The sequence below is a fragment of the Schistocerca piceifrons genome, chromosome 9, assembly GCF_021461385.2.
Source record: "Schistocerca piceifrons isolate TAMUIC-IGC-003096 chromosome 9, iqSchPice1.1, whole genome shotgun sequence".
NCBI lineage: Eukaryota > Metazoa > Arthropoda > Insecta > Orthoptera > Acrididae > Schistocerca > Schistocerca piceifrons.
The window spans coordinates 162,193,970-162,217,792 of NC_060146.1; the positions used below are offsets into that span (position 1 = coordinate 162,193,970).

Consider the following 23,823-nt stretch of genomic DNA (forward strand, 5'->3'; position numbering starts at 1 on the left):
TTTCAACAAGTTAAAGCATGACCGCATGTTGCAGGTTCTGTACGGACATTTCTGGATACAGAAAATGTTAGACTGCTGCCCTGGCCGGCACATTCTCCAGATTCACCAATTGAAAACGTCTGGTCAATGGTGGCCAAGCAACTGGCTCGTCACAATGCTCCAGTCACTACTCTTGGTGAACTGTGGTATCGTGTTGAAGCTGCGTGGGCAGTTGTACCTGTACACGCCGTCCAAGCGCTGTTTGAATCAATGCCCAGGCGTATCAAGGCCGTTATTACGGCCAGAGGTGGTTGTTCTGGGAACTGATTGCTTAGGATGTATGCACCCAAATTGCGTGAAAATGTAATCACATGTGTTCTAGTATGATATATTTGTCCAATGAATACTCGTTTATCATCTGCATTTCTTCTTGGTGTAGCAATTTTAATGGCCAGTAGTGTAAATAAATCCCCAATTGGCTCTTTTACATATTGCATATTAGCCGTCTCTCCCTCTATATATTACACAATTTTCTTCATTATTTCGAAAATCTTGCATCATTTGACATTGTCGAACGTTTTTTCCCAGCTCGAAAAATCCTATAAACGTGTCTTGATTTTTCTTTAGTTTTGCTTCCATTATCAACCGCAACGTCAGAATTGCCTCACTGGTGCCCTTACCTTTCGTAAAGCCAAACTGATCGCCATGTGCCGTATCCTCGGAATATAAGGAGAGGTGGATCTGACTTCTCTCCCCTCCCCCCCCTCCCTCTTATGGGTCCTCGTCCTCCATCGGCTCCTTTCCCCCCTTCTCCCCCCTTCCTTTTTTCCTTTTCTTCCCCCCCCCCCCTTTTATTTCCCGTCATCTGTCCAGCTTCCCCCCCACCTGGCCTCGGCTGTGGTATGTCATCTTTGCCAACTTTTTAGTGCAGTGTTTCAAGCGAATGTTCAGTGTTGTTCGTCTTTCCAAAGTGTTGCGAACAGATGGTGTCGCTGGGTGTGAATTTTATGTCTCTTGCGAACAGAAACGAGAATGTCGCCGTGTTTTGTAATTGTCTGTCTATTATTTTACCTGTCTGCTTCATATGTATTTTACTAGCATCTTCCCTCTGTTCTATGTTTTTAAGTTCCACGATTTTTCCGCCACGTTACCATTTAAGTCTCATATTTTATCGCCTGTTTTTATTATTTATTATCTTCATCTTTTTAAAGCAAATTCTGTAGGCTGAAGAGTGGCATACTAAGCTGCTGCCAGCCCGCTCCCTTGGGGGGGAATCGAAACTCAATAAAGAAAAAGAAAAAAGACTCTTCCCCGTGAGGCGAGGCGGCCACGACGGCTGCCTTCTGCCCACTGGCTAGCAGACCAGCCAGCGGTGCGGGCGGTGTGTCCGTCACGCTAACGGCCGACGTCAACGGCTGTGACTGCGCGGCGCGCCTCTCCATTAGCCAGCACGCCCGGGGCCCGTGCTTTGTGGGGACGGCTGCGTGGGACACGGCTTTATCGGTCGAGCGACCGGCGACTAATCGGGGGATCATTATAACGAGCTCCCAGCTCCCAGCCGTCGGTAAAAAATAACACGTCAGAATGCGGGGGCTGCCGGAGGGCGTTAATAAACTGTCCAGTGCGTGTCGCTACGAGAGGGGCCAAAAAAAACAAAAAAAAAACAGCCTTTACAGCCCGCCACGCGCGATGACTGAAGGCTAAACAGTTTTCAAAGACGAAGGAAGATAAAACTTACAGGAGGAAAGATGGGAATAAAAATTGCCGAGATTAAGAGGGTGGAAAGGCGGTTTCGTACTGACGTACTGCCACCGTACGGGATGGACGACCGCGATTGTCCAAACAAATGGCGATGAGTGTTTTAAGAAGCGGTCGAGATCGTAACATATTAATGGCCCCCGTGTCGTGACGCGGAGTACTTGGTAAACGTAGCAGCTGCGCCGCTTCTGGCACAGGCCGGTCTGCGAGGCAGAAACAGGCTGCCCTCTCCCCCCCCCCCCTTACCATCACTCTCACACACACACACACACACACACACACACACACACACACACACACACGTAAATAGGCAGGCAGTGTGGATGAGCGCTTCAGCCTGTCTGCTCAGCCCACTCCCTGCTCCATCGCTTCCTCCATATATTACACACCCTTACGTGATTAGAGTCACGCTCTGGCGCTCCCTCATTGTGTCGGAACCGACATGCAATTACAACCGCAACACGGATGCAGTCCGCGCAAAATACCGTGGCCGGTAGATGCGCAGGCAGCGACACACGCAGGGGGAGAGCCGTAGTGGTGGGGGTTGCAGACAGCCGCTGTAGGGGAAATGCCGAGCACTGGAGGGGAAGTGCCGATCTAAACTGAAGCTCACATATTAAATGGCGTCCCTCTATGGGCACTTTGGTTAGTATCAGAATAGAACTACACTGAAAATGCAGCGATTTATTTTCGCTTGGATTGTTAACTATTTATAACTTTCAGAAAAGTCTCACAAGTGCCGAATGTTGAGTAAATCCTACATCTTTCTCTTATTCCCATGTTAAAATTTGCTTCTTTTCCAAAACTCAGTATACCCAGTCTCAAATAACTGACATGTTCAGAAGAAGCAGTTGTGAGAGAATTCTGAAACAGTGGTTTATTAAGTTTATTAAGTAGGGAACGGAGGAAAAGTAATGTCAGTAGCTTATGAGAAGAAGCATCCTCAGTACAAAATAAATGTGTAATGTCTTCTCTTATGTTGTTCCAAGGCCAGCCGGGGTGGCCAACAGGTTCTAGGCGCTACAGTCTGGAACCGCGCCACCGCTATGGTCGCAGGTTCGAATCCTGCCTGGGGCATGGATGTGTGTGATGTCCTTAGGTTAGTTAGGTTTAAGTAGTTCTAAGTTCTAGGGGACTGATACCTCAGAAGTTAAGTCCCATAGTGCTCAGAGCCATTCGTTGTTCCAAAACCCACAGCACTTCTCGTTTCACCAGCTATCGATGCCCCTTAACAACTGCGTCCTTTCATAGAGAAAGTCCATAGTTAATGCAATAATGTGGCAGATAATGTTCTGCATAATAACCATATGGCAAAAGTGACAGTCCAACTTGAATTTAATCATTTCCACATACGGCACAGTTCGTATTTGGGATTGTTGTTTGTTGTGCAGGTATCAGCTTCCATGTGCAATATCAACATGAACTCTTTCTAAATCTGTTTTAAGTGCTTACAGAAAAGAAAATTACCAGGAAAACTTAGTCGCAAAGGAACTAGGGCCTCCCAGACCAGATCCACTGACTAACAAAGTCACGTAATCGAATAACCGTGACTAAAACTGAGGATTTAATAAAGTAGCATACAATAAGCGTAAGTTGTTGTGTGGGTGCAACATAATAATGTCTGATTTTCAGCCTGGAATTTAATTCGTCAACTAATACGTGTGTTATTAATCTTATAGGTTGTCCAAAAAAATAAAAAAGCACAAAAATCCCCCACTTATACGAAAATGCAAAACAGAGAGCAGGAAAAGCTTAAATATTATTTCGTCCTTTCCTGAAACTGTACTTAATTACGTGCAAAATAATAAAATTCCACAGAAACAAATCTTTTCTTTTTCAGAGAACTTATGTGTATTACTATTATTATTATTATTATTATTATTATTACTATTGCCAATCGCTGTAGTTGTAGAAATATGTTGATAACTATAACTGTTATACAGCAGATCCTATTAATTTCACACTCTCATATTTATCAACCTAAAAATTTGTGAACACCCAGAATCTATTCTCAAGAGCAGCCACTGGCAACACGTCTACGAAGAGACAGGAGACAGCCTACACTACGCTTTTCCATCCTCTGCTATTGTTCGGCTGTGTGGGATCCTTATCAGATAGCATGATACAAAGTATGAGGAAAGTGCAATAAAGGGCAGCTCGTTTGTAGTATCACGAAACTGAGCGGAGAATGGCACGGATGTGATACAAGAGTTGCAGTGGCAGTCACTTTAAGAAGGTCGTTTTTGTGACCAGATCTTTTCACGAAATTTCAGTCACCAACTTTCTCCTCCGAATGCGAAAATATTTTGTCAACACCAAGCCTACAAGGGGAGAAACGACCACCATAATAAGATAAGAGAAATCAGAGCTCGTACGGAAAGAATGAAGTGTTCGTTTTTTCCTGCGCGCCGTTAGAGACTCGAACGGCTGCGAAACAGACTGATTGTGGTTTGGTGAACCCCGTTGCCAGGCACTTAAAATGTGAGATAGAAAGGAGTTGTATAAATGTAAAAGTGGATGAAACCTTTGCTCAAAATACTGCTACTAAGCTAAACATAAACTGAAAAGGAGAAGTCCCCAGTGGTGCGATAGACTTTTTGAAACTATCTGTACGGTGATGTAAGTTACAACGAGCCGTTTGTAACTTGTTCAAGATGCCAAGACACTAATTGCTTCCCTGAATATCACCCCAACACGTGTAAAACATAGACTTTAAAATATTAAAGGTATCAGTTTTAACATGAAGTTCTCATGTACGGCCTAACAATCGCTTCCTGGAAATTTATTTTCAGTCCCAAATTTTCCGTTTGCTTTCCATTTCATGCCATATGTGAAAATACTGGCCATTTCCCCTGCAGCTTCGCCTGCATATGCATTCGACTCGCATACTGGATACACTTCGTCCTCCCCCTCCTCCGTATCCAGCTCTTCCTCCTCCTGCCTCTCTCTCTCTCTCTCTCTCTCTCTCTGTCTCTCTCTCTCTCCCTCCCTCTCTCTCTCTCTCTCTCTCTCTCTCTCTCTCTCCTCTCTCTCTGTCTCTCTCTCTCTCCCTCCCTCTCTCTCCTGTCTCTCTCTCTCTCCCTCCCTCTCTCTCTCTGTCTCTTCTCTCTCTCTCTCTCCCTCCCTCTCTCTCTCCCTCCTCTCTCTCTCTCCCTCCCTCTCTCTCTCCCTCCCTCTCTCTCTCTCCCTCCCTCTCTCTCTCCCTCCCTCTCTCTCTCCCTCTCTCTCTCTCCCTCCCTCCCTCTCTCCCTCTCTCTCTCTCTCCCTCCCTCCCTCTCTCCCTCTCTCCCCTCTCTCTCTCCCTCTCTCTCTCTCTCCCTCCCTCTCCCTCCCTCTCCCTCCCTCTCCCTCCCTCTCCCTCCCTCTCTCTCTCTCTCTCTCTCTCTCTCTCTCTCTCTCTCCTCTCTCTCTCTCTCCGTCTCTATCTATCTATCTATCTATCTCCTCCCCACTTTCTTTGTCCATTGCCTCCACCCTCCCTTTGACCATATCCTCCTCCTTACATCTTTTCCATCTCCACCTCTCTATCTTCTTTTCTGCTTGCCCACTACCTCTCTATAACTTCCACGTGCCTCATGCATCTCCTCCTCCCCTCTCTGTCCATTTCCACCCAACCTCGCTCTATCCATCCTCTCCTGTATTCATCTCAACCTGTCTCAAACTATATTCATGAGCATGTGTAGCCTCTGCGATACAGTTCAGTAAAGTAAGCTGATACTACTTCCACAACATGCCTATCACGAAGGACAGTCAGCATGTCAGGAACTTTAAAATCATTTATTTGTCCCGATGTACAGGCCACCATGCAAAATGGTTGATTTGGCAGGCCAATACTGTTCCCAGACAACATGCCTGTTGTGTAGGGTTTGCATATACGTCAGGGGCTGAAAAACACGTTTCTGCCTGTATCTCCGCTCCTATTGGGACTAGGAGGCTATAAACTAACAGAGCTGATACTTGTGAGGCCTGCTCGTTCTGTACCAATTTTGGCTGAAATCGATCCAGGGATTTGGGAGAATGTCCTAGATATAGACATACATTCTATTTCATACATATAACAGAAGATTAATAAATGGAATACTTGGAAAAAAGAAAACCTTCTGTATAGGGACTCGACCTCATGACCCTCGTATTACGATTCTGCACTCTTCTTCTGCGCCTTCCGTTACCTGGTAACAACACTAATACAAATGGATCCACTTCCTGCCAAGCCTTGCATATACTAAAAATCTGGAGGAAATCAATGAGGATGAGTAGGTGTGGTCCCCTGTTAGCTGACCAACAAGTTGGTTTCGGTCATGTATGCAGTCCGTACACTCTACAGTTCTACTTTACATTAGTTGCATTATCTAATGTTTAAAATCCAAAGATGCGATGCTGTCATGGCAAAATATACACACTCTTGTCAGTACAGAAAGCCACTCTGAAATCTACATCTCCTACAGAAGACAGAGACCTTTGCTATATTTGGCAAAGACAACTTCAAAAGTTCAGCTGTAATAGAATCATCTCCACTAGATTTTGTGGTTTTGAGGGTTTTAATTACTTACATAATTTCTTTTATAGTTGGTGGTAAATCATCTTTCATTAATATCTGAGAATTCCAATTTATGACTTGGTTCAGGAAGTTCAGAAGCTAATGAAAATATCTTGCTATTATTTCACAATTTTCACCATTGCTTAACACAATTTCGCCGTTTTCGTTTTTGAAACAGACATTTGAAGTTTTGTACCGCTGCAATTTGTCCTTTTTTTTTTTTATTTTTTTGGTCATCAGTCTACTGACTCGTTTGATGCGGCCCGCCACGAATTCCGTTCCTGTGCTACTCTGAGATGAAGAGTAGCACTTGCAACCTATGTCCTCAATTATCTGCTTGACGTATTCCAATCTCTGTCTTCCTCTGCAGTTTTTGCCCTCTACAGCTCCCTCTAGTACCATGGAAGTCATTCCCTCATGTCTTAACAGATGTCCTATCATCCCGTCCCCTTCTCCTTATCACTGTTTTCCACATATTCCTTTCCTCTCCGATTCGGCGTAGAACCTCCTCATTCCTTATCTTATCAGTCCACCTAATTTTCAACATTCGTCTATAGCACCACATCTCAAATGCTTCGAGTCTCTTCTGTTCTGGTTTTCCCACAGTCCATGTTTCACTACCATACAATGCTGTATTCCCAGACGTACATCGTCAGACATTTCTTCCTCAAATTAAGGCCGGTATTTGATATTAGTAGACTTCTCTTGGCCAGAAATGCCTTTTTTGCCATATTGAGCCTGCTTTTGATGTCCTCCTTGCTCCGTCCGCCATTGGTTATTTTACTGCCTAGGTAGCAGAATACCTTAACTTCATTGACTTCGTGACCATTAATCCTGATGTTAAGTTTCTCGCTGTTCTCATTTCTACTACTTCTCATTACCTTCGTCTTTCTCCGATTTACTCTCAAACCATACTGTGTACTCATTAGACTGTTCATTCCGTTCAGCAGATCATTTAATTCTTCTTCACTTTCACTCAGGATAGCAATGTCATCAGCGAACCGTATCATTGATATCCTTTCACCTTGTATTTTAATTCCACTCCTGAACCTTTCTTTTATTTTATCATTGCTTCCTCGATGTACAGATTGAAGAGTAGGGGCGAAAGGCTACAGCCTTGTCTTACACCCTTCTTAATACGAGCACTTCGTTCTTGATCGTCCATTCTTATTATTCCCTCTTGGTTGTTGTACATATTGTATATGACCGGTCTCTCCCTATAGCTTACCCCTACTTTTTTCAGAATTTCGAACAGCTTGCACCATTTTATATTGTCGAACGCTTTTTCCAGGTCGACAAATCCTATGAAAGTGTCTTGATTTTTCTTTAGCCTTGCTTCCATTATTAGCCGTAACGTCAGAATTGCCTCTCTCGTCCCTTTACTTTTCCTAAAGCCAAACTGATCGTCACCTAGCGCATTCTCAATTTTCTTTTCCATTCTTCTGTATATTATTCTTGTTAGCAGCTTCGATACATGAGCTGTTAAGCTGATTGTGCGGTAATTCTCGCACTTGTCAGCTCTTGCCGTCTTCGAAATTGTGTGGATGATGCTTTTCCGAAAGTTAGATGGTATGTCGCCAGACTCATATATTCTACACACCAACGTGAATAGTCGTTTTGTTGCCACTTCCCCCAATGATTTTAGAAATTCGGATGGAATGTTATCTATCCCTTCTGCCTTATTTGACCGTAAGTCCTCCAAAGCTCTTTTAAATTCCGATTCTAATACTGGATCCCCTACCTCTACTAAATCGACTCCTGTTTCTTCTTCTATCACATCAGACAAATCTTCACCCTCATAGAGGCTTTCAATGTATTCTTTCTGTAGTGACGTAACAAGACTGTTACGCCACCTGAAGTAGCCGAAAGAAAGGCACGCGTACACACACGCCGACGGGCGTCAAGTCTGGAACAGAATAACTATTGAATGGTAGCAAGACAAGTACGTAGCTGCTTTATACTTAACTTTAATGATCCTTGTGATACATCTCTCTTGACTATACAAATGCGACTCGTAAGATACATGCACTGTTACAATTGGCGCCTTGCTAGGTCGTAGCCATGGACTTAGCAGAAGGCTATTCTAACTGTCTCTCGGCAAATGAGAGGAAGACTTCGTCTGTATTGTCGCTAGCAATGTCGTCCGTACAACTGGGGCGAGTGCTTTATCGTATAACGAGACCTGCCTTGTGGTGGCGCTAGGTCTGCGATCACACAGTGGCGACACGCGGGTCCGACATGTACTAAATGGACCGCGGCCGATTTAAGCTACCACCTAGCAAGTGTGGTGTCTGGCGGTGACACCACACTTTCCACCTATTTGCTCTCTCCTCTGCATTTAACAGTAGAATTCCCGTTGCACTCTTAATGTTACCACCGTTGCTTTTAATGTCACCAAAGGTTGTTTTGACTTTCCTGTATGCTGAGTCTGTCCTTCCGACAATCATATCTTTTTCGATGTCTTCACATTTTTCCTGCAGCCATTTCGTCTTAGCTTCCCTGCACTTCCTATTTATTTCATTCCTCAGCTACTTGTATTTCTGTATTCCTGATTTTCCCGGAACATGTTTGTACTTCCTCCTTTCATCAATCAACTGAAGTATTTCTTCTGTTCCCCATGGTTTCTTCGCAGCTACCTTCTTTGTCCTTAAAAGTTTAATAAAAGTTACAGGTATTATTTTTTACAAAGTTTGTCCTTTTTTACAAAGTATGTCCTTTTCAAAAGTTTGGCATTTCTGATTAACCTGGATGTTTCCTTTCTTTGTTGTTTAAATTGATCATAATCTTCAATTTTCTTTGAGCGTTTCCATTTTCCTATTTTTTAGCCTTCTCTGCTATGGCGTCTTCACATATTCCATCCACCATATTTTCCTTTTATTTTTTATCGACCTAAATGCGTTCTGCGCAATATTATTAATTGCTTTGGATATTTCTTCCCAGCTGCCATGTTTAGCCACTTTATATTTTATTAACCATTGTGACTTTCTTTTTTGTTTATTAGGTAGGAGCTTGACTTTAATTTTAGAGAGGTAATGATCAGAATCAAATTCACCACTACTTACTACTTTCCCAATCATAATTTCTATTGTACTTTTTTGCGAAATAGCCACATGATCTAACTGAAATTCTCCTAACATTGGGTTGGGAGAATTCACGTTTTTGCTTTTCTTGGGAGTTTCCTAAAGAAGGTTGACATTAATTTCAGATGAGAGTTTTGACACCAACTGATTAGCCTCATATCATTTGCGTTAGTTCTTCTAAGAGATGGGTGTTGTGCTACTGTATTTCTAAATTTCTTTTTTCTGCCTATTTGTGCACTGAAGTCGCCTAATACTAGTATGGTGTTCATCTTTGAATTGTTAGAAATTTCAGTTTCTAAAACATTCCAGAATTCCTCTGTTTTTATTATTTTTTCCTGTTGCTTTCGTTTATTAGTGCATGGCAATTAACAAGCGTGTATATCTTGTTTTTGTATTTAACTGATAGGAAAGATATTCTTTCTGAGGTGGATTTAAACTCTGTTACATTTCCTATTATGCTTTTGTGAACATACAAAGCTATGCCCAATAACTGCATCTGATTCATTTGTTGTCTGGTTTGCCTTTGAAGACCCTGCAGTTACAAGCATCTACTACATTTTTATCTAGGAACCGTGTTTTTTGAACTGCTAAAATTTGTATTTGTTTTTCTCTAAAAGTATTTCTAGTTCTTTTTGTTTACCGGTCTTGGTTAGATGATTCACATTTAAAGCTCTTAGAAAAAATTTCTTTTTGAATTTCATTTTAGAAGGATTCCAAGGTTGTTCCTATTCAACCTTCTGACTGCAGTTGTTGGGACTCCCCTAAACCCATGGTCCCAATGCATTGCATGACGCAATGGTGGATTTCTCTGTTGAGTTACCATCTGGGGTAATGCATTCATTTTGCGGACTTTCCATACTGCAACTGAAATTGTGTTACATATAAAGTAAGGAATTGAATTGCAAAATAATATCGGATTGTCAGATCGAAATTGGTGGTGAGAGAAAAGGGAAGAGCCTAGTGGAGACTTGGCTCTCCCGTTCTTTCCACCATTGGGAGTTAAATCAGATTCCCTCTTCCGCCTTCTGGACCGTTGGCCGGGTTTATTTTATTTCTTTGCAGTTTATTTTATTTATTTTTCCACAACGAAGTTAGAGCAGAATTGATATTCAGGCGCACCGGTACAATTCCACAAAATATCAGGTCCAGAAAATAGTAAGTTTAATAAACAAAAATTTCAATACGTCTTAGATTTTAATACTTAACCACACTCACCATTCGTTCAGCACAGTGGTGTATCTCGTAATATGGGGGAATACTGGGATCATATCAAAGCGCCTCTTCTGTCCAGTGCTTAGATCCTGAGTGTTTCTATTATAATATGTTCAGCGCGTAGTCCAAGACGACTTCCGATGCGTTGTTCGTCTTTTTTCCGCGTGAAAAGCATCAAGGGCGTGGAGTAGGAATATCTACGGAGTCAACATAGAGCCAACCCCAAACGGAAATACGTGATGCTCATACTCAGCTCTTCTTTACATTTTACGCTAAGGCCGAAACTTGAATATTACACGTATATGTTCTTACTTCACGCGACAGTAATGGTGGTGAATTGTTACTGTTACGAATGCAAATCGAAACTCGACAAAGGAGAAAAAGTTAGTTTTCGCAGGGGAGTACCACAAAGATCTAATTACAGTCATCACAGTAGTAAGGGGCGGCTTAAGTCCCGGTTAACACTGAGACAGAGTATCAGATATATACACTGAAGCGCCAAAGAAACTGGTATAGGCGTGCGTATTCAAATAAAGAAATATATATCCAGGCATAATACGGCGTTGCGGTCGGCAACGCATATAAAGGCCAACATGTGTCTGGCTCAGTTATTAAATCTGTTGCTGCTACTGCAATGGCATGTTATCAGGATTTAAATGAGTTTGAACGTGGTGTTATAGTCGGCGCACGAGCTATGGGACACATCATCTCCGAGGTACCGATGAAGTGGGGGATTTTCCAGTACGACCATTTCACCAGTGTATCGTGAATATCAGGAATCCAGTAAAACTTCAAATATCCGACATCGCTGAGGCCTGAGAAAGATCCTGTAAGAACGGGACTAACGACGACTGAAGAGAATCGTTCAACATGACAGAAATGCATCCCTTCTGCAAATTGCTGCGGATTTCAATGCTGGGCCATCAACAAGTGTCAGCATGCGAACCATTCAACGGAACATCATCGATATGGGCTTTCGGAGCCGAAGGCCCACTCGTGTACCCTTGGGACTCCACAACGCAAAGCTTTATGCCTCGCCTGGGTCGGTGGTCTAGGGGTAGCGTCTTTGATTCATAATCAAAACGCGTTCGAGTCCCACTGCTGCTTAAATTTTGATTAATAATCAGCATCGGCGGCCGAAGACTTCCGGCGTAAGAAATCACCCCTCATTCTGCCAACGGCCTTGTCAAAGAGAGCGGAGGAGCGGACAAATGTTCAGAGCACTCTCTTGTCCTAGGGGTGGGAAACTGCCCCTAAAGGCGGAAGAATCACCAATGATCAACGGCATGAGGATGCAGAAGACAATGGAAACCACTGCATTAAAGACACGTATCGTGTATCGACACGACATGTGGCCTGTAATTGAAGAAGTGTCATGATGATCTCTACATTGGCAAAAGATTCCGGAATAGTCCGTCAATATGATCTCCGGGAGGGGACTGCCAAGGGGGAGGTTACCATGAGAAAAAGATTTAATCAACGGAAGGATAACGTTCTGCGAGTCGGGGCGAGGAATGTAGAAGCTTGAACGTGGTAGGGAAACTAGAAAATCTGAAAAGGAAAGTGCAGAGGCTCAATCTAGGGATCAGTGAAGTGAAATGAAAAGAAGACAAGGATTTATGGTCAGATGTGTATAGGGTAATATAAACAGCAACAGAAAATGGTATAACGGGAGTAGGATACCGAATGAATAGGAAGAGAGGACAGAGAGTGTTACTGTGAACAGTTCAGTGATAGGGTTGTACTTATCAGAATCGACAGCAAACCAACACCGACAACGATAGTCCAAATATACACGCCGACGTCGCAAGCTGAAGATCAAGAGATAGAGAAAATGTATGATGATATTGAAAAGGTAATACAGTACGTAAAGAAATATGAAGATCTAATAGTCATGAGAGACTAGAATGCAGTTGTAAGGGAAGGCGTAGAAGAAAAGGTTACAGTAGAATGTGGGCTTGGGACAAGGAATGAGAGAGAAGAAAGACTAATTGAGTTCTGTAACAAGTTTCAGCTAGTAATAGCGAACACTCTGTTCAAGAATCACAAGAGGAGGAGGTATACCTGGGAAAGGCAAGGTGATACCGGAAGATTTTAGTTAGATTACATCATGGTCAGACAGAGATTCCGAAATCAGATACTGGATTGTAAGGCGTACCCAGGAGCAGATATAGACTCAGATCACAATATATTAGTGATGAAGAGTAGGCTGAAGTTCAAGACATTAGTCAGGAAGAATCAATACGCAAAGAAGTGGGATACGGAAGTACTAAGGAATGACGAGATACGTTTGAAGTTCTCTAACGCTATATATATAGCAATAAGGAATAGCTGAGTAGTACAGCCGAAGAGGAATGGACATCTCTAAAAAGGGTCATCACAGAAGTTGGGAAGGAAAACATAGGTACAAAGAAGGTTACTGTGAAGAAACCATGGGTAACCGAAGAAATACTTCAATTGATCGATGAAAGGAGGAAGTACAAAAAAGTTCCGGGAAATTCAGGAATAGAGAAATACACGTCGCTGAGTAATGAAATAAATAGGAAGTGCTGGGCAGCTAAGACGAAATGGCTGCATGAAAAATGTGATTAAATCGAAAAAGAAATGATTGACGGAAGGACAGACTCAGCACACGGGAAAGTCAAAACAACCTTCGGTGACATTAAAAGCAAGGGTGATAACAGTAAGAGTGCAACGAGAATTCCACTATTAAATGCAGAGGAGAGAGCGGATAGGTGGAAGAAATACACTGGAAGCTTCTATGAGGGGAAGATTTGTCTGATGTGATAGAAGAAGAAACAGGAGTCCGTTTAGAAGAGATAGGGGTTCCAGTATTAGAATCAAAATTTCAAAGCGCTTTGGAGGACTTGGGATCAACCAAGGCAGGAGGGATAGATAACATTCCATCCGAATTTCTAAAATCATTGGGGGAAATGGGAACACAACTACTATTCACATTTGTGTGTAAAATGTATGAGTCTGGCGAAATACCATCTGACTTCCGGAAAGTCATCATCCACATATTTCCGAAGACGGCAAGAGCTGCAAGTGCGAGAATTATCGCACAATCAGCTTAACAGCTCATTCATCGAAGCTGCTTACAAGAAGAATATACAGAAGAATGGAAAAGAAAATTGAGAATGCGCTAGGTGACGATCAGTTTGGTTTTAGGAAAAGTAAAGGGACGAGAGAGGCAATTCTGACGTTACGGCTAATAATGGAAGCAAGGCTAAAGAAAAATCAAGACACTTTCATAGGATTTGTCGACCTGGAAAAAGCGTTCGACAATGGTGCAAAATGTTCAAAAATCTGAGAAAAGTAGGGGTAAGTTAGAGGGAGAAATGAGTCGTATATAATATATACAACAGCCACGAGAGAATAATAGGAGTGGACGACCAAAAACGAAGTGCTCGTATTAAATAGCGTGTAAGACAGGGATGAGGACTTCCGCCCCTACTGTTCAATCTGTACATCGAGGAAGCAATGATAGAAACTAAAGGAAAGTTCAGGAGTGGAATTAAAATACAAGGTTAATGGATATCAATGATACGATTCGCTGATGACATTGCTATCCTGAGTGAAAGTGAAGAAGAATTAAATGATCTGCTGAACGGAATGAACAGTCTAATGAGTACACAGTATGGTTTGAGAGTAAATCGGAGAAAGACGAAGGTAATGAGAAGTAGTAGAAATGAGAACAGCGAGAAACTTAACATCAGGATTAATGGTCACGAAGTCAATGAAGTTAAGGGATTCTGCTACCTAGGCAGTAAAATAACCAATGACGGACGGAGCAAGGAGGACATCAAAAGCAGACTCGCTATGGCAAAAAAGGCATTTCTGGCCAAGAGAAGTCTACTAATATCAAATACCGGTCATAATTTGAGGAAGAAATTTCTGAGGATGTATGTCTGGAATACAGCATTGTATGGTAGTGAAACATGGACTGTGGGAAAACCGGAACAGAAGAGAATCGAAGCATTTGAGATGTGGTGCTACAGACAATTGTTGGAAATTAGGTGGACTGATAAGGTAAGGAATGAGAATGTTCTGCACAGAATCGGAGAGGAAAGGAATATGTGGAAAACACTGAAAGGGAGAAAATACATGATGGAAGGACATCTGCTAAAACATGAGGGAATGACTTCCATGGTACTAGAGGGAGCTGTAGAGGGCAAAAACTGTAGAGGAAGACCGAGATTGGAATACATCCAGCAACTTATTGAGTACGTAGGTTGCAAGTGCTACTCTGAGGTGAAGTGGTTGGCACAGGAGAGGAATTCGCGGCGGGCCGCATCAAAGCAGTCAGAAGACTGATGACCGAAAAAAAGGGTCTGTCAACACCGACATTGGACTATTGATGACTGGAAACTTGTTGCCTGGTTGGACGAGTCTCGTTTCAAATTGTATCAAGCGGATGAATGTGGACGGCTATAGAGACAACCTCATGAATCTGTGAACTCTGCATATCAGCAGGGGACTGTTCAAGCTGGCGGAGACTCTGTAGTGGTGTGGGGCGTGTGCAGCTTGAGTGATATGGGACCCCTGATACGTCTAGATACGACTCTGACAGGTGATACTACAACGGTACTGGGCACTACACACTGTAGATTCGTATAGTTAGCTCGAGCCCCCACGTGCTGTGGCACTAATATACACTCCTGGAAATGGAAAAAAGAACACATTGACACCGGTGTGTCAGACCCACCATACTTGCTCCGGACACTGCGAGAGGGCTGTACAAGCAATGATCACACGCACGGCACAGCGGACACACCAGGAACCGCGGTGTTGGCCGTCGAATGGCGTTAGCTGCGCAGCATTTGTGCACCGCCGCCGTCAGTGTCAGCCAGTTTGCCGTGGCATACGGAGCTCCATCGCAGTCTTTAACACTGGTAGCATGCCGCGACAGCGTGGACGTGAACCGTATGTGCAGTTGACGGACTTTGAGCGAGGTCGTATAGTGGGCATGCGGGAGGCCGGGTGGACGTACCGCCGTATTGCTCAACACGTGGGGCGTGAGGTCTCCACAGTACATCGATGTTGTCGCCAGTGGTCGGCGGAAGGTGCACATGCCCGTCGACCTGGGACCGGACCGCAGCGACGCACGGATGCACGCCAAGACCGTAGGATCCTACGCAGTGCCGTAGGGGACCGCACCGCCACTTCCCAGCAAATTAGGGACACTGTTGCTCCTGGGGTATCGGCGAGGACCATTCGCAACCGTCTCCATGAAGCTGGGCTACGGTCCTGCACACCGTTAGGCCGTCTTCCGCTCACGCCCCAACATCGTGCAGCCCGCCTCCAGTGGTGTCGCGACAGGCGTGACTGGACGGACGAATGGAGACGTGTCGTCTTCAGCGATGAGAGTCGCTTCTGCCTTGGTGCCAATGATGGTCGTATGCGTGTTTGGCGCCGTGCAGGTGAGCTCCACAATCAGGACTGCATACGACCGAGGCGCACAGGGCCAACACCCGGCATCATGGTGTGGGGAGCGATCTCCTACACTGGCCGTACACCACTGGTGATCGTCGAGGGGACACTGAATAGTGCACGGTACATCCAAACCGTCATCGAACCCATCGATCTACCATTCCTAGACCGGCAAGGGAACTTGCTGTTCCAACAGGACAATGCACGTCCGCATGTATCCCGTGCCACCCAACGTGCTCTAGAAGGTGTAAGTCAACTACCCTGGCCAGCAAGATCTCCGGATCTGTCCCCCATTGAGCATGTTTGGGACTGGATGAAGCGTCGTCTCACGCGGTCTGCACGTCCAGCACGAACGCTGGTCCAACTGAGGCGCCAGGTGGAAATGGCATGGCAAGCCGTTCCACAGGACTACATCCAGCATCTCTACGATCGTCTCCATGGGAGAATAGCAGCCTGCATTGCTGCGAAAGGTGGATATACACTGTACTAGTGCCGACATTGTGCATGCTCTGTTGCCTGTGTCTATATGCCTGTGGTACTGTCAGTGTGATCATGTGATGTATCTGACCCCAGGAATGTGTCAATAAAGTTTCCCCTTCCTGGGACAATGAATTCACGGTGTTCTGATTTCAATTTCGAGGAGTGTATATATGTTTGTTACACCCAACATTCAGCTTAATTGAGTGGCCCAGAGATGTGGCTGGTCTCAATGTCTGGCCACGTTTTTAGTCAAAGGGTGCCAGCTCACACCTGTCGTAAACTCAGTTTTCAAACTGAAATAAAAACATAAAAAAACAATGCAGGCAGGTATCGCAGTGAAATTTTAAAAAAATATTGAGTCACGTCGATTTATAACTTGAACAAGTAGTTTATTTCTATTTTTCCACGAATAGTCTTAAATATATTGAGTAAACACTTAAAATGCAGTCTCAGAGGCTTTTACGTAAGGGCGACCGTTAATAACTGATGCTACAAACACTTCACTATAAAATTCATATGTCGCGATCACGGTACTCGACAGTCTGTTCACAGTTCACAAAATACACTCTTGTCTGCTGTCCTAAACCGCTATATTGCGCTCAACTTGATCGTTTTCAAACTTGTCCCCGGTCGTGGCTATCAAGCCACTACAACCCCCCAGATTGGCGGCACGTTCGGCTTTTAGTGTCGCTCAAACTCAACTGTCCTAAAAGATGGATTCCCTATCCATCATCGAAACGACTGCCTAATTCAAAACAATGTTTATCAAAAATTACGAATATTCTAAAACTAAACACAAAAACACATATTATATATTGAAAAATATGGAAATTTTCCGGGCAATAACAATTTAAAGGCCAATTTTTTCTATCTGCCACCGTTTTTCACAAATAATGTTCTTGTGGCGTGATTTTGCTTTTCCCTGATTTTTGGTACTAAATATAAATAAACAAATAAAAATACATACTTAATTACTCACCTGCCTCTTTAAACTTTAGAATGCTGCAGCTAGTTTCGTCTCTTTAAATTTATTTATTTCCACAGACAATTTCTCTCAGTCGAATTTCATATTCCGACCTCTCATTCAAAAACGGTACATATTCTGCTAAATAGGCTATGATTGATCGATACAGCTCTACTAGCTGCATCCGCAAACACTTCGTTCATATTAATCGGCCAAAGCATTGCCGCGATATAAGCTTTTTTGAACTTTAATAAATTTACAATCTTTAAGACAACAATAACTTTTAAACTATGATATATTGTTGTGGCGCGTCTAGATAATTTAGCTTTCCGTAATTTTCTGTCTATGAGTGCCAACTCGCACCTCCGTGTCACTCGTAGTTTTGTTTTTATCGATTTTTCTCTGGCATATAAATTTCTCCAAGTGCGGAAACACTGCCATATGTGTCCCTGGCAAGCGGCCGCTCAGTTTTTTCCAAGGCCGCGTAAACGCTAGCCGCTCGCCACGCAGCAACCGCCAGCCACGTGCTCTGCGGCGAGAAACTGCCGCTCTAATCTCCCGCCACAGCTTGTACGCTCACAAACAGGTACGTAAGCATCCTGTCCGATCACCTGCATCAGTTGATATCATCCATTGTGCATTTCGAGGACTTGGCCAATTCCAACAGGACAATGCTACACCCCACATAACACACCACAGAACTGCTGAAACGCCTTAACAAATCTGTATTTGCAATTCGAGTGTTAGCAGACATAGGCAACATAAAAATGAAAAAGCTTGCATACTTTGCCTACTTTCATTCCATAATGTCATATGGTATAATATTTTGGGGTAGCTCTTCAAATCAAACAAAAGTTTTCAGAGTCCAAAAGCGTGTAATACGTATTATTTGTGGAGTAAATTCACGGACGTCCTGTAGAAACCTCTTCAAAGAACTGGGTATACTAACTACTGCCAATCAGTATATTTACTCCTTAATGAAATTTGTCCTAAATAATATATCTCTTTTTCCAACAAACAGCTCAGTTCATACGTACAATACCAGGAACAAAAATGATCTGCACAAGGACTTAAAAGCACTTACTTTAGTTCAAAAAGGGGGCCACTACTCAGGAACACTCATGTTCAATAATTTGCCAGCAAACATAAAAAATTTAGTTACAAATAAAGATCAGTTTAAAAGAAGACTGAAAGACTTACTAGTGGCCAACTCCTTCTACTCCATTGACGAATTTTTTAATAGAAACAAATTATGTATTGTATTTACTCATACTATTAGTATTGTTATTTCAGCTTTAAAAAAAGGGGACATGTTCCACATCCACGAGGATCTCCTCAGTACGGATCTATGGAACGAAAAACTAATCTAATCACAAGTCCAGAACTGCTACAGAGTGGCTCCACGAACACTCTTCTGAGGTGAAACACTTCCGCTGGCCACCAAACTCCCCAGACATGAACATTATTGAGCATATCTGGGATGCATTGCAACGTACTGTTCAGAAGAGATTTCCACCTCCTCGTACTCTTACAGATTTATGGACAGCCCTACAGAATTCATGGTGTCAGTTCCCTCCAGCACTACTTCAGGCATTAGTCGAGTTCATGCCACGTCGTGTTGCGGCACTTCTGCGCCCTACACTATTGTAGGCAATTGTACCAGTTTCTTTGGCTCTTAATTATAACGTGGAACTGTTGAAATAAAGAGGGTTATTCCTACACCTAAGACTTCTTCACATATTTAACCAACGTAGGAGAAATAAGAAGGTACCAAAGTTGGCTGAGAGCCAAAGTACTATCTGTCTTTAAAAAGGGCGATAATAATAAATGTACGGTAGTAAATATCGACGAATAAGTCTCCTGGATTCAACCTATAAATTATATGCCAAAATCCTGGAAGAAGTACCAGCACTGCAGCTTACTTTGATAAAGGCACTGGTGTGATGGTCTGACTGGTGTTTGAGTTTAGTTGGCGCCTATGTCGAGAGGTATACTATGCCGGATGTCTGTAACCTACTGGTACGATATTTCGGCGCAGAGTATTCTGGCCATCTTCAGGTGAATACTGACGAGCAATACTCTAAACTTTCCGATTAAAGATCCCGCCGGCACAAGCGTGGTGTCCTAGTTGGCACTGCGCATGCTTAGCTTCAGCGTATGTGCTTCTGCTGTAAGTCTGTGAGCAGCTCTGCACGCCTTCCATGGTGAAAGCTCGCCTCTTCGATATCAAAAAAAGATTGTCTTCGCACGGTACGATCGCAGAATGAGGCCGATTACGCAGAGCACCAAGTTTTCCTATAATCGCGTCCAGTGCAGAATTCAACTGAAAACCGCCGTCTCGGTTCATAAGGCCTTCAGACAGTCGTATTTCCACTGATTCGTTTAAGATTGAGCTCCAATGTAGGCCACAATTTTTGTTTCATTTAATTTTATGGAATGGCTAGTGGAAATACAGTGTTCAGCGATAGCGGACTTATTTGCTTGGAGAAGACGAGCATGCTTCTGATTTTCTATAATGCGTGCGCGTCGTATGCCCTGTATAAGATGTGCCACATTCACACGGAATACTAGAAACACCTGGTTTGCACAACTCTAAGTCGCCTTAAATAGATGCCGAAAGCTCTGATATTTTGGAAGGAGGTTAATATTCTGCCCATTCTAGCTGAAACATTTCGAGTATATGGCAGACAAACAGTTGTTCTGGAGGCCTCTTCTTCTTCTTCCTTATCCTACATCTACATTTATACTCCGCAAGCCAACCAACGGTGTGTGGCGGAGGGCACCTTACGTGCCACTGTCATTACCTCCCTTTCCTGTTCCAGCCGCGTATGGTTCGCGGGAAGAACGACTGCCGGAAAGCCTCCGTGTGCGCTCGGATCTCTCTAATTTTACATTCGTGATCTCCTCGAGAAGTATAAGTAGGGGAAGCAATATATTCGATACCTATCCAGAAACGCACCCTCTCGAAACCTGGACAGCAAGCTACACCGCGATGCAGAGCGCCTCTCTTGCAGAGTCTGCCACTTGAGTTTGCTAAACATCTCCCTACGCTATCATGCTTACCAAAAAACACTGTGACGAAACGCGTCGCTCTTCTTTGGATCTTCTCTATCTCCTCTGTCAACCCGACCTGGTACGGATCCCACACTGATGACCAATACTCAAGTATAGGTCGAACGAGTGTTTTGTAAGCCACGTCCTTTGTTGATGGACTACATTTTCTAAGGACTCTCCCAATGAACCTCAACCTGGCACCCGCCTTACCAACGATTAATTTTATATGATCATTCCACTTCAAATCGTTCCGAACGCATACTCCCAGATATTTTACAGAAGTAACTGCTACCAGTGTTTGTTCCGCTATCATATAATCTTACAATAAAGGATCCTTCTTTCTATGTATTCGCAATACATTACATTTATCTATGTTAAGGGTCAGTTGCCACTCCCTGCACCAAGTGCCTATCCGCTGCCTTCCTGAATTTCGCTGCATTTTCTAATGCTGCAACTTCTCTGTGTCGTCTGTATGTCTGTAGCGCTCTCTGTGCTTGTTGAGACGAATATCCATCGTTCAGGAACACAGTTTGCAGGTATCCCATTTCCATTTGCAGCCTATCGGCATCTGAGATCGTACTGAATCTGTGGATCCAGGTCTTTAGAACGTCCATCGTTTGTGCCGGATGGGGGCAACTAGTAGTTTGTAAAATACTGTTAGAGGAAACAAAAGTTTCGTTGGAGGCTCCTACATATTGGGATTCTGTAATTAAAGAGGCTGTAGAAATAAGAATGAGCGAGAAAACCTTCAATCGTGACAGCAGTGCAAGGAAGCGAGCTCTCAATGCAGAGAAGAGCCGGAGGTATTCGTCGCAATGTTTACACTACGCCGTCAGAGGCGGCGCCATCAGCGCAGAGGTTGGCACCACCTGCAACAGCATGACGTAATTACCGACCGTCAGAAGCCACCAATGGACCTTCGAAGCAGCAGCAGTTTTGACGGTCAGTTGCTCGTGACGAAGACGGTGGGGTTAATCGTCCAAAGCTGAATTGTCGCGACAAGAAGTTCGGGTATGTTTTATATAAATAGAGCCGTCGTGAAAGATTTAGTTTCGCTATAGTAGATTGTTTATGAAGGTCAGTATGAGTGACCTTTCGAAACACTGAATGAGCAGTTGTGCCATAGCTCTTACGCTGCATCATCTTCGCAGTAAATTTTATTTTTTCATGTGTGGAGTTCGGATGTTGAAGTAACTCTCGCAGACTGTCCAAACTGGGAGGCCAAATTATAGAAGTGCCATCAACTAATCGCCCAAATACTGTTGGTTTTTATGTGGAGAAGTTATCTCAACAGGTTAGCCCTTGTACAGTGGAAGTGCCCTCTGCCACGCGCTTCACAGTGGCTTGTGGAGTGCACTCCCCGACAATTATCCCAGAGCTTCCCAAGCGTTATAATGTAAGTCCCGGGTGGCCACTGCACATGCGCAGAGGGTTACCCTTCAGCGTTAAGTCCATTTGGCTGCATTCAGTTTGCCACCTGTGTACGTTGTGTATTTTTCCGTGCTGGGTCCGCAGCTCGTGGTTGTGCGGTAGCGTTCTCGCTTCCCGCGCCCGGGTTCCCGGGTTCGATTCCCGGCGGGGTCAGGGATTTTCTCTGCCTCGTGGTGACTGGGTGTTGTGTGTTGTCCTTAGGTTAGTTACGTTTAAGTAGTTCTAAGTTCTAGGGGACTGATGACCATAGATGTTAAGTCCCATAGTGCTCAGAGCCATTTTTCCGTGCTGGTATTGCGAGTGTGCAGTGACTTTAGATTGAATTTATGACGCCTATTACTATTTTAAAACTGAAAGGCAGAAACCTGGGTAGACAGTCTCGGGAGATGGTGCATAACGTTTTAATGTTTATGGAAGGTGAGTCCATTCAGGGAAGGAACATTCCGGTGCAGCAAGCTCAACTCAGAGCCCAAGTGGCCACAGGCGTTTCGCGTAGTTAATAGGGAAACCAGGCTATCGGAACCTGGCAGAGGAAAGAAATTTGTAACTGCAGATAAAAAAAAACGTAAACGCAAAACAAGTATGCACATTGATAGTTCTGATGAGGCGGTTGCTAGGAGAACTGTTTGCAACGTTTATCTAACAAAAAACGAGCCCTTACAGTGGAAGTTGAAACATCCTATAGACTTTCAAGTTAGCAACACTAGTGTAAGGCCCTCATTAAAGAATTTGGGTTCGCCCTGAAAAAAAAATCGAGCAGTCATACTGTTACAGAGAAGCGATATCTGAGAAAAAAAGAATTGCGTATTTGAAGCAATTAAAAATAATTAGGAAGGAAAACAGGGACACTGTTTACGGTGACAAAATTTTCATGTTATCATCACGCGTGAGTAGGAAATCTTGGAGTGTTAATAAAAAAATGGTTCAGATGGCTCTGAGCACATTGGGACGTAACTTCTAAAGTCATCAGGCCCCTAGAACTTATAACTACTTAAACCTAATTAACCTAAGGACATCACACACATCCATGCCGGAGGCAGGATTCGAACCTGCGACCGTAGCGGTCGCGCGGTTCCAGTATGTAGTGCCTAGAACCGCTCGGCCACGCCGGCCGGCAGTGTTAATAAAACGCGCGGTCTCTTCAAATCGGTATCATAGGGGCAACGCCTAATAATAGCTCATGCATACAGTGAAAATGGCCTTATTCCTAATGCGCTTGTTATGTGGAAGTCAAACGAAGCAACGGGAGATCACCACAACCAATACGAACCAACTCAATGATGAAAAGTGGCTGAGAGAAAAGATGATTCCCAATTCAAAGCCGGCCCGTCTGGTCGAGCGGTTCTAGGCGCAGGTTCGAATCCTGCCTCTGGAATGGATGTGTGTGATGTCCTTAGATTAGTTAGGTTTAAGTAGTTCTAAGTTCTAGGGGACTGATGACCTCAGATGTTAAGTCCCATAATGCTCACAGCCATTTGAACCCAATTTAAAACCTAATTCTGTATTCTCGATTATGCGCCATATCCCAACGTTAAAATAAACATATCTCCAATATCTAATTCTACTAAGTACGGTATCAGAAGGCGGCTAACAAAGGAACATACCCCATTCTTGGATGACATACTAAAACCAGTTCTGTATGAGCTTGTTCGCTGGCCGGTGTGGCCGCGCGGTTCTAGGCGCTTCAGTCTGGAACCGCGCGACCGCTATGGTCTCAGGTTCGAATCCTGCCTCGGGCATGGATGTGTGTGATGTCCTTCGGTTAGTTAGGTTTAAGTAGTTCTAGGGGACTGATGACCTCAGTGCTCAGAGCCATTTGAACCATTTTTTTGAGCTTGTTCGAAGAACCAACCCAAAGACTGTCGAGTATTCTTTCGACAACATTCTACAAACTG

The 23,823-nt window shown here is 43.8% G+C and overlaps 1 protein-coding gene across 1 annotated transcript in view; it reads left to right on the forward strand.

Moving 5' to 3' along the window:
* Window positions 1-23,823, forward strand: part of LOC124716800 (H2.0-like homeobox protein) — a gene marked incomplete at its 3' end in the record, with an annotated part of 110,658 nt that overhangs the window by 41,111 nt on the left and 45,724 nt on the right. Inside the window, exon 3 of the mRNA XM_047243348.1 lies at window positions 9,527-9,542. Coding sequence (XP_047099304.1) covers window positions 9,527-9,542 — 16 coding nt within the window. The remainder of the gene's footprint in view (window positions 1-9,526; window positions 9,543-23,823) is intronic.